At 45.8% G+C, this 14,114-nt stretch overlaps 1 protein-coding gene across 2 annotated transcripts in view; it reads right to left on the minus strand.

Moving 5' to 3' along the window:
* Positions 1-497: 497 nt before the first annotated feature.
* The window catches only part of LOC311281848 (lysyl oxidase homolog 4), a 31,354-nt gene continuing 17,737 nt past the window's right edge, over positions 498-14,114 (minus strand). For both annotated transcript variants that reach the window (XM_084395176.1, XM_084395177.1), the window contains 8 exons: positions 13,404-13,558; positions 13,104-13,271; positions 7,952-8,114; positions 7,605-7,848; positions 6,422-6,537; positions 4,308-4,444; positions 3,275-3,386; positions 498-590 (listed from right to left, as the gene is read on the minus strand). In XM_084395176.1, the coding sequence (XP_084251302.1) occupies positions 520-590; positions 3,275-3,386; positions 4,308-4,444; positions 6,422-6,537; positions 7,605-7,848; positions 7,952-8,114; positions 13,104-13,271; positions 13,404-13,558 (1,166 nt within the window). In that variant the 3' untranslated portion in view covers positions 498-519. The remainder of the gene's footprint in view (positions 591-3,274; positions 3,387-4,307; positions 4,445-6,421; positions 6,538-7,604; positions 7,849-7,951; positions 8,115-13,103; positions 13,272-13,403; positions 13,559-14,114) is intronic.

Below are 14,114 nucleotides of genomic sequence, written 5' to 3' on the forward strand. Positions count from 1 at the left end.
ACACAAACTGGTAGTACTGAACTTTGTTCTTCAATAAAAACAATACTTATTAAAGGGGAAAACATGATTATCTTGATGATATCTTGTTTTTTTTTCCATTTTATTTTAATGTATTAATAATTTGTTAAATCAAACACTTTTACGTCGCCCTTGTTGATCAAAATCAAATAAAAAATCACGTGTGAATTACAATATGAAAATAACGAGCACATAAGCAGGAAGAACGGCACATTTGAAGGACATTTTCAATTATAAGTTTACATTGAAAACAATGTAGTGAATGTTCTGATGTTCAGAATTAGAGTTTTGTCTTCCCCTGAATCTCGAGTGTGTGATGAAGATTAAACTCACACAGTTCACAACTCCTCCATCATAACTGCAGAAAGTTCTTCTGATTCACCAACAGCACCAATACTGGCAGGTGAGAGAACTGTGAACGCCCCTGCTGTCAATCATCACACTAGCCCCGCCCACCCCATAGACCCCGCCCACCCCGAGTCCTGTCGCTCCGAGGCTTCATCAGAGGAAGTTGTTTGAGATCTGGCGCTGGTGTTCAAACAGGTCCTCTACCTCGGCGCTGTAGGCGTCACCTGTGAGACGTGAATAAAAGCATTTGTGTGAGCAGTGTTGTGTGTAACTCATTACAAGTAACTTGAGTTATGTAATCAGATTACTTTTTCAAGTAACTAGTAAAGTAACGCATTACTTTTTCAAATAAGTAACTTTTTCCCATTTATTGACTGACAGCTCTCCAGTTGTGTGTGTGTGTGTGTGTAAACATGATGGTTATTTTAGTTCTAGACTAAATGTGAACATGCATTTACTCATCTCACATTCACGAAAACATTCAGTATTCCTCAAAATGAATAAAACAGTAAAATGCAATCTCAGAATTTTACAATTAACTATATTTAATTGCAGAAATATACTCAATGTATTTAATCTCACTTAATTAACCAATGCCTTTGCTGCTGACCTTCAATGATCTAATTCAACCATAACAATAAGCAAAAATTACTTTAGATTAGATTTAGGAATAAGAGTGTTGAACTTCTTCTCTTGTCTCCTATTGTTCTTTAATCCAGAACAGCAGAAAGGTTTGTTTGAGCGACGCCCTCTACTGTACACTACTGTACTCTACCTCTACTGTACACTACTGTACTCTACCTCTACTGTACTCTACCTCTACGGTACACTACTGTACTCTACTGCACTCTACTGTACTATATTCTACCTGTACACTACTGTACTCTACCTTTACTGTACACTACTGTACTCTACCTCTACTGTACGCTACTGTACTGTACACTACTGTACTCTACTACACACTACTGTATGGTACCTCTACTGTAATATACTGTACTGTACTATACTGTACCTCCACTGTACACTACTGTACCTCTACTGTATTCTACCTCTACTGTACACTACTGTACTCTACCTCTACTGTACACTACTGTACTCTACCTCTACAGTACACTACTGTACTCTACTGCACACTACCGTACCATACCTCTACTGTACACTACTGTACTCTACCTCTACTGTACACTACTGTACTCCACTGTACTCTACCTCTACTGTACTCCACTGTACTCTACCTCTACTGTACACTACTGTACTCTACCTCTACAGTACACTACTGTACTCTACTGCACACTACTGTACCGTACCTCTACTGTACACTACTGTACGGTGCCTCTACTGTACTCTACCTCTACTGTACACTACTGTTCTCTACTGCACTCTACCTCTACTGTACACTACTGTTCTCTACCTCTACTGTACTCTACCTCTACTGTACACTACTGTACTCCACTGTACTCTACCTCTACTGTACACTACTGTTCTCTACCTCTACTGTACTCTACCTCTACTGTACACTACTGTACTCCACTGTACTCTACCTCTACTGTACACTACTGTTCTCTACCTCTACTGTACACTACTGTACTCTACCTCTACTGTACACTACTGTACTCTACCTCTACTGTACTCTACCTCTACGGTACACTACTGTACTCTACTGCACTCTACTGTACTATATTCTACCTGTACACTACTGTACTCTACCTTTACTGTACACTACTGTACTCTACCTCTACTGTACGCTACTGTACTGCACACTACTGTACTCTACTGCACACTACTGTATGGTACCTCTACTGTAATATACTGTACTGTACTATACTGTACCTCCACTGTACACTACTGTACCTCTACTGTATGCTACCTCTACTGCACACTACTGTACTCTACCTCTACTGTACACTACTGTACTCTACCTCTACAGTACACTACTGTACTCTACTGCACACTACCGTACCATACCTCTACTGTACACTACTGTACTCTACCTCTACTGTACACTACTGTACTCCACTGTACTCTACCTCTACTGTACTCCACTGTACTCTACATCTACTGTACACCACTGTACTCTACCTCTACTGTACACTACTGTACTCTACTGCACACTACTGTACCGTACCTCTACTGTACACTACTGTACGGTGCCTCTACTGTACTCTACCTCTACTGTACACTACTGTACTCCACTGTACTCTACCTCTACTGTACACTACTGTTCTCTACCTCTACTGTACTCTACCTCTACTGTACACTACTGTACTCCACTGTACTCTACCTCTACTGTACACTACTGTTCTCTACCTCTACTGTACTCTACCTCTACTGTACACTACTGTTCTCTACCTCTACTGTACTCTACCTCTACTGTACACTACTGTACTCCACTGTACTCTACCTCTACTGTACACTACTGTACTCTACCTCTACTGTACTGTGCCTCTACTGTACTGTGCCTCTACTGTACACTACTGTACTCCACTGTACTCTACCTCTACTGTACACTACTGTACTCTACCTCTACTGTACTCTACCTCTACTGTGCTGTGCCTCTACTGTACACTACTGTACTCCACTGTACTCTACCTCTACTGTACACTACTGTACTCTACCGCTACTGTACTGTACAGGAGTGAATATGAATTTTCTTCAGTCTGAGGCTTATTCACTTCACTTTTGCTGTGAAAGGGCCTTAACATTTACCAAAAATAGAACTTTTTTTGTTGTTATTAAAAAACGAACAAGCCCAGCCCAGGTGAGGAAAAGTAACGCAAAAGTAACGTAACGCATTACTTTCCATTAAAAGTAACTAATTAACACAATTAGTTACTTTTTTTGAGTAACGCAATATTGTAATACATTACTTTTATTAACTTTCCCCCAATACTGTGTGTGTGAGTCTCACCCGCGTGGCAGCCGTACAGATACACTCGTCCGCCGTCGTAGCGGCACCGGCAGCGCATCACGTTATTCTGGAAGTCGGACTCGGCCATATCCAGAGACGGGTTCACCTCCACCTGCAGAAACACACACATGCTCACATCTGGACACACTTATCCGTTTCACACACACACTCGAGATGGAGAACCACAGAACTACACTTCATCTTTAATGACTTTTCCATCCCACATACGGCCTCATAAAAACACTGACGGGTTCATGGATATTATGTTTTCTGCCTAATTTGTGGCACTGAGTTGAACTTCATCAAGGTTTAATTGAGTCCTGCTGGAACTACTGATGTAAGATGGACACGAGACATAAACGTGGAACGGAAAGATTCTAGAATGACTGTGCAATCATGCAGGATCATCTTTAGCTGACCGCGAGTGAACGTCCAAGAATAACAGGCCTCAATCATGGCTGTGTTTCCCAGAAACACCCTGTAATCGCATCAAACACACAGGAGGAGATGAAGAACGTCACATGACTTGATCCAATCACATACAGTCTCATCGCAATCAATTATCATACTTGACTTTTACTGATCTGAATAGATAAATAAAACAGGGCTAAATCCCACACTCATATCCCATAATGCCTTTATGAGGATTTCCCTACACTTTTCAGATCACTTGTGAATGAATATATGAGCCTGAGGAACCTGTAGAAGATCTGAACTCAAACTCAAATGTGTTTCCCAGAAAACAAAAGAACAATTTAATCTTTTTTTTCATCATCATTTTAATCATCATTTTAATCATCAAGCGCTCATTATTCTCTCTGCTAACGAGTTCGTTCTGCTCGACTCCAAGAGGAAAAATCATCAGTTCAACCCTGTTCATCAGTATAAACACACACACACACACACACCTACTCACTCACTCACTCACTCTCACTCACTCACTCACTCACTCACTCACTCACTCACTCACTCACTCACTCACTCACTCACACACACACACACACACACACACACACACACTGTGACCTCTGACCTGGAAGATGTAGTCTCCCGGTGTAACGTCAGTGATGTCCACCCACTGGCAGTCGATGTCGTGGCGGTACGTATCCCAGCATCCCACAGTGATGCCCTGATCGCCCATGTTGTAGCAGGCGTAGCGTTTCGTCAGGCCTGTTGCCGTGGAGACAAAGCAAACGAGACGCTGTTGTTTAACGAGCTCATCATATCGTTTCATTAAACTCGCTCTGGCCTTGATGCGAGTCTGATTTAAAGATCATCAGCGTTTCACCAGGACGAAATATCTGAAGAAACTAGGAGTGATTATAATCAACATCAGTGACTGATTCCTGTTACACCGATTCCTGTTACACCGATTCCTGTTACAGTGATTACTGTTACACTGATTCCTATTACACTCTGTTACACTGATTCCTGTTACACTCTGTTACACTGATTCCTATTACACTCTGTTACACTGATTCCTGTTACACTCTGTTACACTGATTCCTATTACACTCTGTTACACTGATTCCTGTTACACTCTGTTACACTGATTCCTGTTACACTCTGTTACACTGATTCCTGTTACACTCTGTTACACTGATTCCTATTACACTCTGTTACACTGATTCCTGTTACACTCTGTTACACTGATTCCTGTTACACCGATTCCTGTTACACCGATTCCTGTTACACTGATTCCTGTTACACCGATTCCTGTTACACCGATTCCTGTTACACCGATTCCTGTTACACTCTGTTACACCGATTCCTGTTACACCGATTCCTGTTACACCGATTCCTGTTACACCGATTCCTGTTACACCGATTCCTGTTACACTGATTCCTGTTACACCGATTCCTGTTACACCGATTCCTGTTACACCGATTCCTGTTACACTCTGATTCCTGTTACACTCTGTTACACTGATTCCTGTTACACTCTGTTACACTGATTCCTGTTACACCGATTCCTGTTACACTGATTCCTGTTACACCGATTCCTGTTACACCGATTCCTGTTACACCGATTCCTGTTACAGTGATTCCTGTTACACTCTGTTACACTGATTCCTGTTACACTGATTCCTGTTAGACTGATTTCTGTTACATTGATTTCTGTTACAGTGATTCCTGTTACACTCTGTTACACTGATTCCTGTTACACTCTGTTACACTGATTCCTATTACACTCTGTTACACTGATTCCTGTTACACTCTGTTACACTGATTCCTATTACACTCTGTTACACTGATTCCTGTTACACTCTGTTACACTGATTCCTGTTACACCGATTCCGAATTCCTGTAACTGATTCCTGTTACACTGATTACTGTTACACTGATTCCTGTTACACTGATTACTGTTACACTGATTACTGTTACACTGTCACACTGATTCCTGTTACACTGTTACACTGATTCCTGTTACACTGATTCCTGTTACACTGATTCCTGTTACACTGATTCCTGTTACACTCTGTTACACTGATTCCTATTACACTCTGTTACACTGATTCCTGTTACACTCTGTTACACTGATTCCTGTTACACCGATTCCTGTTACACCGATTCCTGTTACACCGATTCCTGTTACACCGATTCCTGTTACACCGATTCCTGTTACAGTGATTCCTGTTACACTCTGTTACACTGATTCCTGTTACACTGATTCCTGTTAGACTGATTTCTGTTACATTGATTTCTGTTACAGTGATTCCTGTTACACTCTGTTACACTCATTCCTGTTACACTGATTCCTGTTACACTCTGTTACACTGATTCCTGTTACACTGATTCCTGTTGCAGTGATTACTGTTACACTGATTCCTGTTAAGCTGATTCCTGTTACACTGATTTCTGTTACATTGATTTCTGTTATACTGATTCCTGTTACACTGATTACTGTTACACTGATTCCTGTTACACTGATTACTGTTACACTGATTACTGTTACACTGTCACACTGATTCCTGTTACACTGTTACACTGATTCCTGTTACACTGATTCCTGTTACACTGATTCCTGTTACACTGATTCCTGTTACACTCTGTTACACTGATTCCGGTTACACTGATTCCTGTTACACTCTGTTACACTGATTCCTGCTTTACTTCACACACTCCAGAAAGTTTGTGCCGCTTCACCTTCAGGGCAGTACGTGTCCTCCAAACAGAAACTGGCCTTGTGACCCTCAGCGACCTTCGTGCCATTCAGGGTCAAGAGGTCATAGTGTGTGAAGACCTCGATACTGTGGTAATGCCTGTAAGAGATCAGAAACACAGCAGTCAGATCCTCCTTCTGCTGGACGAGAACTTAAACTGACCACAGAATCCTGACCACAGCTGAACACACACACACACACACACACACACACACTCACTCACTCACTCACTCACTCACTCACACACACACACACACACTCACACACTCACACACACACACACACACACACACACACACACACACACACACACACACACACACACACACACACACACACACACACACACACACACACACACACACAGTAGTGAAGTATAAGGTTATTTGGGAGTGTGACCACTAGAGGGCATGCTTGTGTAAAAGGTGGCTGAATCTCAGAGTTAGCAGTGCTGTTGTAGCCCATGTTTGGTGGCAGATCTATCTCCTGTGTTCTCGTGTGTGTTAATAAAGACACACCAAATATGCAGTATCTCTCCATCTCCATATTTTTCTGCACTACAGAATATCACATAATTGGCGACGAGGACCTATGGAGCTTGCGTGACGGAGGAAATGTTGCTGTAAGCGTTAAATGAGTATCTTTTCTGCAGTGAAACAGACAGCATAAGTGAAAAGCCAAAAGTCAAGATGACGACGCTGGTGGGAAAGTTGAGCCCATTCTACAGTGAGTCGCAGCTGTGGGAGGAATGCATAGAAATGATGGAATACAAGAATGCGTCCTGGAACTCATTGGGATGGAGGCGGTCTACCCAAAAGTCCCAAGCTTAGGCTGTATTAATGTTGTTAAAAAAAAATAAAAATAAAAATTGTTAAGTTCATATAATGTCATTATACTCCTGTTCATATATCTGACTATTTTGTTGGGGACTAGTGTTATCGGGGGAAAGAGATGTAGTGAAGTATAAGGTTATTTGGGAGTGTGACCACTAGAGGTCATGTTTGTGCAACAGGTGACTGAATCTCTCAGAGTTAGCAGATCTGTCTTTCTCGTGTGTTCCTGTGTAAACATCTGTTAATAAAGACACGTCAAATATGCAGTATCTCTCCATCTCCATATTCTGCTGCACTACAGAATATCACACACTCTCACTCTCACACACACACCTGTGGCACTGGTGCCAGGTCCAGGACTCTTTTGTGGCTCTGGGTCTGAAGTCGGCTCTGCCCAGGTTCATGATACGTGAGGAGAAGCGCAGGAGTCGCCGGTGACCGTAGGGCCAGTGCATGCGTGAGGCGGAGGAGGACAGGCAGTGTTCCTCGTGAGCGCAGGTGAGCAGGTGCAGCGGACGGTCCTCCAGGTACGCAGACTCCTGAACCAGCTGAGCGTCCACCACCAGATCCGGAGCCACTGGCCAAAAAACAGCAACAGCGCCATTATATAATGATCATAAATATAACATTATTACATAAATACTCATTATTTTATAAGTGATTCCCAGCAGCTCTGGTACCGTCTGTACAGGTGACTCCGGCTGCATTAGCTCCGCCCCCTCGAGGGCAGTACACCTGTTGGCTCCTCCCACACTGCTGAATGGATATCTCAGTCCCGATGCAGTGAATTCCACTAAGAACCACGTCTTCCGACCCAGAGCTTCCCGGCCAGAACCACGTCTCCTGCACACACACACACGCACGCGTGAGACGTGTTATTACACATCATTCACGCACATTATCAAGGATTTTCCACTTTCCTCTCCACCGTCTATTTACCCAGAGCCGCTTTTAAACAGGCTTTTATAAGAGCACAAATATGATCCACATCCAGCGACGCTATTTTGGGATTGTTTTCTCTCTGGGTTTCCAGCTCTTTCCCTGAATCTGTGCAGGGCTGTAATTACCTTCTGCATGGGAAACAACAGCCGGGAAAACAAAAGCTCTGCGGATGTAAACACTGACCGAATAAAACACACTCAGCACTCGATTACACAATAAACTGACAGCGAGTCGCATTTCATGAGCAGCTTCAGGTTTCATAACTGCAAGTCTCGTTCAGATGCATGAGTTATTGTTCAATAGTTGAACTCTCTTTAAGCTGTTTCAGCACAATAACAGTCGAGCTGAGAGAAACACACCGTCTGCTGTTCAACCCGACACAAAAACTCAGTCACATTCTGTTTGATCAGAAAAAAACGGCTGAATGAACATTTTTTATTATTATTAATTAATTTAATAATGAATCATAATAAATTATGAATCATAATTTCGATTTAGCATGTGATTTGCGACTTAATTTAAATTTACTATGACCATTTTGACTTAGTATGTAAGAGTGTTGAGGTGTTTGGTGAGGAGGAATGTTGAGGTGTTTGGTGAGGAGGAGGAGGAGTGTTGAGGTGTTTGGTGAGGAGGAGTGTTGGGGTGTTTGTTGAGGAGGAGTGTTGAGGTGTTTGGTGAGGAGGAGTGTTGAGGTGTTTGGTGAGGAGGAGTGTTGGGGTGTTTGTTGAGGAGGAATGTTGAGGTGTTTGGTGAGGAGGAGTGTTGGGGTGTTTGTTGAGGAGGAATGTTGAGGTGTTTGGTGAGGAGGAGTGTTGGGGTGTTTGTTGAGGAGGAGTGTTGGGGTGTTTGTTGAGGAGGAATGTTGAGGTGTTTGGTGAGGAGGAGTGTTGGGGTGTTTGTTGAGGAGGAATGTTGAGGTGTTTGGTGAGGAGGAGTGTTGGGGTGTTTGGTGAGGAGGAGTGTTGAGGTGTTTGGTGAGGAGGAGTGTTGGGGTGTTTGTTGAGGAGGAATGTTGAGGTGTTTGGTGAGGAGGAGTGTTGAGGTGTTTGGTGAGGAGGAGTGTTGAGGTGTTTGGTGAGGAGGAGTGTTGGGGTGTTTGTTGAGGAGGAATGTTGAGGTGTTTGGTGAGGAGGAGTGTTGGGGTGTTTGTTGAGGAGGAATGTTGAGGTGTTTGGTGAGGAGGAGTGTTGGGGTGTTTGTTGAGGAGGAGTGTTGGGGTGTTTGTTGAGGAGGAGTGTTGAGGTGTTTGGTGAGGAGGAGTGTTGGGGTGTTTGTTGAGGAGGAATGTTGAGGTGTTTGGTGAGGAAGAGTGTTGAGGTGTTTGGTGAGGAGGAGGAGGAGTGTTGAGGTGTTTGGTGAGGAAGAGTGTTGAGGTGTTTGGTGAGGAGGAGTGTTGGGGTGTTTGTTGAGGAGGAGTGTTGAGGTGTTTGGTGAGGAGGAGTGTTGAGGTGTTTGGTGAGGAGGAGTGTTGGGGTGTTTGTTGAGGAGGAATGTTGAGGTGTTTGGTGAGGAGGAGTGTTGGGGTGTTTGTTGAGGAGGAGTGTTGGGGTGTTTGTTGAGGAGGAGTGTTGAGGTGTTTGGTGAGGAGGAGTGTTGGGGTGTTTGTTGAGGAGGAATGTTGAGGTGTTTGGTGAGGAAGAGTGTTGAGGTGTTTGGTGAGGAGGAGGAGGAGTGTTGAGGTGTTTGGGGAGGAGGAGTGTTGAGGTGTTTGATGAGGAGGAGTGTTGAGGTGTTTGGTGAGGAGGAGTGTTGAGGTGTTTGGGGAGGAGGAGTGTTGAGATGTTTGGGGAGGAGGAGTGTTGAGGTGTTTGATGAGGAGGAGTGTTGAGGTGTTTGGTGAGGAGGAGTGTTGAGGTGTTTGGTGAGGAGGAGTGTTGAGGTGTTTGGGGAGGAGGAGTGTTGAGGTGTTTGGGGAGGAGGAGTGTTGAGATGTTTGGTGAGGAGGAGTGTTGAGGTGTTTGGGGAGGAGGAGTGTTGAGGTGTTTGGTGAGGAGGAGTGTTGAGGTGTTTGGTGAGGAGGAGTGTTGAGGTGTTTGGTGAGGAGGAGTGTTGAGATGTTTGGTGAGGAGGAGTGTTGAGGTGTTTGGGGAGGAGTGTTGAGGTGTTTGGGGAGGAGGAGTGTTGAGGTGTTTGGTGAGGAGGAGTGTTGAGGTGTTTGGTGAGGAGGAGTGTTGAGGTGTTTGGTGAGGAGGAGTGTTGAGATGTTTGGTGAGGAGGAGTGTTGAGGTGTTTGGGGAGGAGGAGTGTTGAGATGTTTGGTGAGGAGGAGTGTTGAGATGTTTGGTGAGGAGGAGTGTTGAGGTGTTTGGTGAGGAGGAGTGTTGAGATGTTTGGTGAGGAGGAGTGTTGAGATGTTTGGTGAGGAGGAGTGTTGAGGTGTTTGGGGAGGAGGAGTGTTGAGATGTTTGGTGAGGAGGAGTGTTGAGATGTTTGGTGAGGAGGAGTGTTGAGGTGTTTGGTGAGGAGGAGTGTTGAGGTGTTTGGTGAGGAGGAGTGTTGAGGTGTTTGGTGAGGAGGAGTGTTGAGGTGTTTGGTGAGGAGGAGTGTTGAGATGTTTGGTGAGGAGGAGTGTTGAGGTGTTTGGGGAGGAGGAGTGTTGAGATGTTTGGTGAGGAGGAGTGTTGAGGTGTTTGGGGAGGAGGAGTGTTGAGGTGTTTGGTGAGGAGGAGTGTTGAGGTGTTTGGTGAGGAGGAGTGTTGAGATGTTTGGTGAGGAGGAGTGTTGAGGTGTTTGGGGAGGAGTGTTGAGGTGTTTGGGGAGGAGGAGTGTTGAGGTGTTTGGTGAGGAGGAGTGTTGAGGTGTTTGGTGAGGAGGAGTGTTGAGGTGTTTGGTGAGGAGGAGTGTTGAGATGTTTGGTGAGGAGGAGTGTTGAGGTGTTTGGGGAGGAGGAGTGTTGAGATGTTTGGTGAGGAGGAGTGTTGAGATGTTTGGTGAGGAGGAGTGTTGAGGTGTTTGGTGAGGAGGAGTGTTGAGGAGTGTTGAGATGTTTGGTGAGGAGGAGTGTTGAGGTGTTTGGGGAGGAGGAGTGTTGAGATGTTTGGTGAGGAGGAGTGTTGAGATGTTTGGTGAGGAGGAGTGTTGAGGTGTTTGGGGAGGAGGAGTGTTGAGATGTTTGGTGAGGAGGAGTGTTGAGGTGTTTGGGGAGGAGGAGTGTTGAGATGTTTGGGGAGGAGGAGTGTTGAGGTGTTTGGGGAGGAGGAGTGTTGAGGTGTTTGGGGAGGAGGAGTGTTGAGATGTTTGGGGAGGAGGAGTGTTGAGGTGTTTGGGGAGGAGGAGTGTTGAGGTGTTTGGTGAGGAGGAGTGTTGAGATGTTTGGTGAGGAGGAGTGTTGAGGTGTTTGGGGAGGAGGAGTGTTGAGGTGTTTGGTGAGGAGGAGTGTTGAGGTGTTTGGTGAGGAGGAGTGTTGAGGTGTTTGGTGAGGAGGAGTGTTGAGATGTTTGGGGAGGAGGAGTGTTGAGGTGTTTGGTGAGGAGGAGTGTTGAGGTGTTTGGGGAGGAGGAGTGTTGAGGTGTTTGGTGAGGAGGAGTGTTGAGGTGTTTGGTGAGGAGGAGTGTTGAGGTGTTTGGTGAGGAGGAGTGTTGAGATGTTTGGGGAGGAGGAGTGTTGAGGTGTTTGGGGAGGAGGAGTGTTGAGGTGTTTGGTGAGGAGGAGTGTTGAGATGTTTGGTGAGGAGGAGTGTTGAGATGTTTGGGGAGGAGGAGTGTTGAGGTGTTTGGTGAGGAGGAGTGTTGAGGTGTTTGGTGAGGAGGAGTGTTGAGATGTTTGGTGAGGAGGAGTGTTGAGGTGTTTGGGGAGGAGGAGTGTTGAGATGTTTGGGGAGGAGGAGTGTTGAGGTGTTTGGGGAGGAGGAGTGTTGAGGTGTTTGGGGAGGAGGAGTGTTGAGGTGTTTGGTGAGGAGGAGTGTTGAGGTGTTTGGTGAGGAGGAGTGTTGAGGTGTTTGGGGAGGAGGAGTGTTGAGGTGTTTGGTGAGGAGGAGTGTTGAGGTGTTTGGTGAGGAGGAGTGTTGAGGTGTTTGGTGAGGAGGAGTGTTGAGATGTTTGGGGAGGAGGAGTGTTGAGGTGTTTGGGGAGGAGGAGTGTTGAGGTGTTTGGTGAGGAGGAGTGTTGAGATGTTTGGTGAGGAGGAGTGTTGAGATGTTTGGGGAGGAGGAGTGTTGAGGTGTTTGGTGAGGAGGAGTGTTGAGGTGTTTGGTGAGGAGGAGTGTTGAGATGTTTGGTGAGGAGGAGTGTTGAGGTGTTTGGGGAGGAGGAGTGTTGAGATGTTTGGGGAGGAGGAGTGTTGAGGTGTTTGGGGAGGAGGAGTGTTGAGGTGTTTGGGGAGGAGGAGTGTTGAGATGTTTGGGGAGGAGGAGTGTTGAGGTGTTTGGGGAGGAGGAGTGTTGAGGTGTTTGGTGAGGAGGAGTGTTGAGGTGTTTGGTGAGGAGGAGTGTTGAGGTGTTTGGTGAGGAGGAGTGTTGAGATGTTTGGGGAGGAGGAGTGTTGAGGTGTTTGGGGAGGAGGAGTGTTGAGGTGTTTGGTGAGGAGGAGTGTTGAGATGTTTGGTGAGGAGGAGTGTTGAGATGTTTGGGGAGGAGGAGTGTTGAGGTGTTTGGTGAGGAGGAGTGTTGAGGTGTTTGGTGAGGAGGAGTGTTGAGATGTTTGGTGAGGAGGAGTGTTGAGGTGTTTGGGGAGGAGGAGTGTTGAGATGTTTGGGGAGGAGGAGTGTTGAGGTGTTTGGGGAGGAGGAGTGTTGAGGTGTTTGGGGAGGAGGAGTGTTGAGATGTTTGGGGAGGAGGAGTGTTGAGGTGTTTGGGGAGGAGGAGTGTTGAGGTGTTTGGTGAGGAGGAGTGTTGAGGTGTTTGGTGAGGAGGAGTGTTGAGGTGTTTGGTGAGGAGGAGTGTTGAGGCACCTGATGGGCTCTGGAGGCGAACCCAAAGCCCAGCTGCCGGCACAGAACCATAGCCTCATTGAGACCCCAGTTCTCACTGCAGACGGAGCCCCATCTCTGCTGCCCGTCGAGCTCCATCAGCACCTCTACTCGGCCTTCCATCCCCTGCCGCCCGCCCGCCAGACGCACCTGCACACACACACACACACACACACACACAGACACACACACATTACACCTGCTGCACACACACTCCACATTGCACAGCTGAAACATGCCACACAGACATCAGTGCTATAGATATGAAGGTGTGTGTCGCACCGTGGCGCTCAGGCCGGTGTCGGGGACGTTGCAGCGCACACTCGCGTCCTGAGTGTGTTTGCAGGACCGCAGAGGAACCTCCTGGAAGCGACACTGCGTGATGGAGCTCTCGCGGCCCGAACACTGCACTGAATTCATGTGGATCAGACCCGTACCTGCACACACACACACACACACACACACAACTCATGTTCTGTTTTCATGTTTTATGGGGACTCTCCATATTCTGTCCCCTTACACTAACCCTACCCCTAAACCTACCCATCTCTCTCACAGACACACACACACACACACACACACACACACAATAACTTGACCCCTAAACCTACCCATCTCTCTCACAGACACACACACACACACACACACACACACACACACAATAACTTGACCCCTAAACCTATCCATCACACAAAACTTTCTGCATATTCACATTTTCAAAAAAACACATTTTATTATGTTTATTAATCAATTTTCCTTATGAGGACCAGGAAAGTAGGGAATCTCAAGTTTTACTATACTTGTGGACACACACACACACACACACACACACACACACACACAGAGCACAGTTTACCTGCTAGAAATAGTCATCAGCACGTTGTGTTTGGCAGAAAATTTCATCTGGCCGGATCACAAGACAAACGGGCGCACACACACGTGATGCAGTGAATGACACACACACACACACACACACACACACACACACACACA

Source organism: Rutilus rutilus (assembly GCF_951802725.1).
Source record: "Rutilus rutilus genome assembly, chromosome: 22".
NCBI lineage: Eukaryota > Metazoa > Chordata > Actinopteri > Cypriniformes > Leuciscidae > Rutilus > Rutilus rutilus.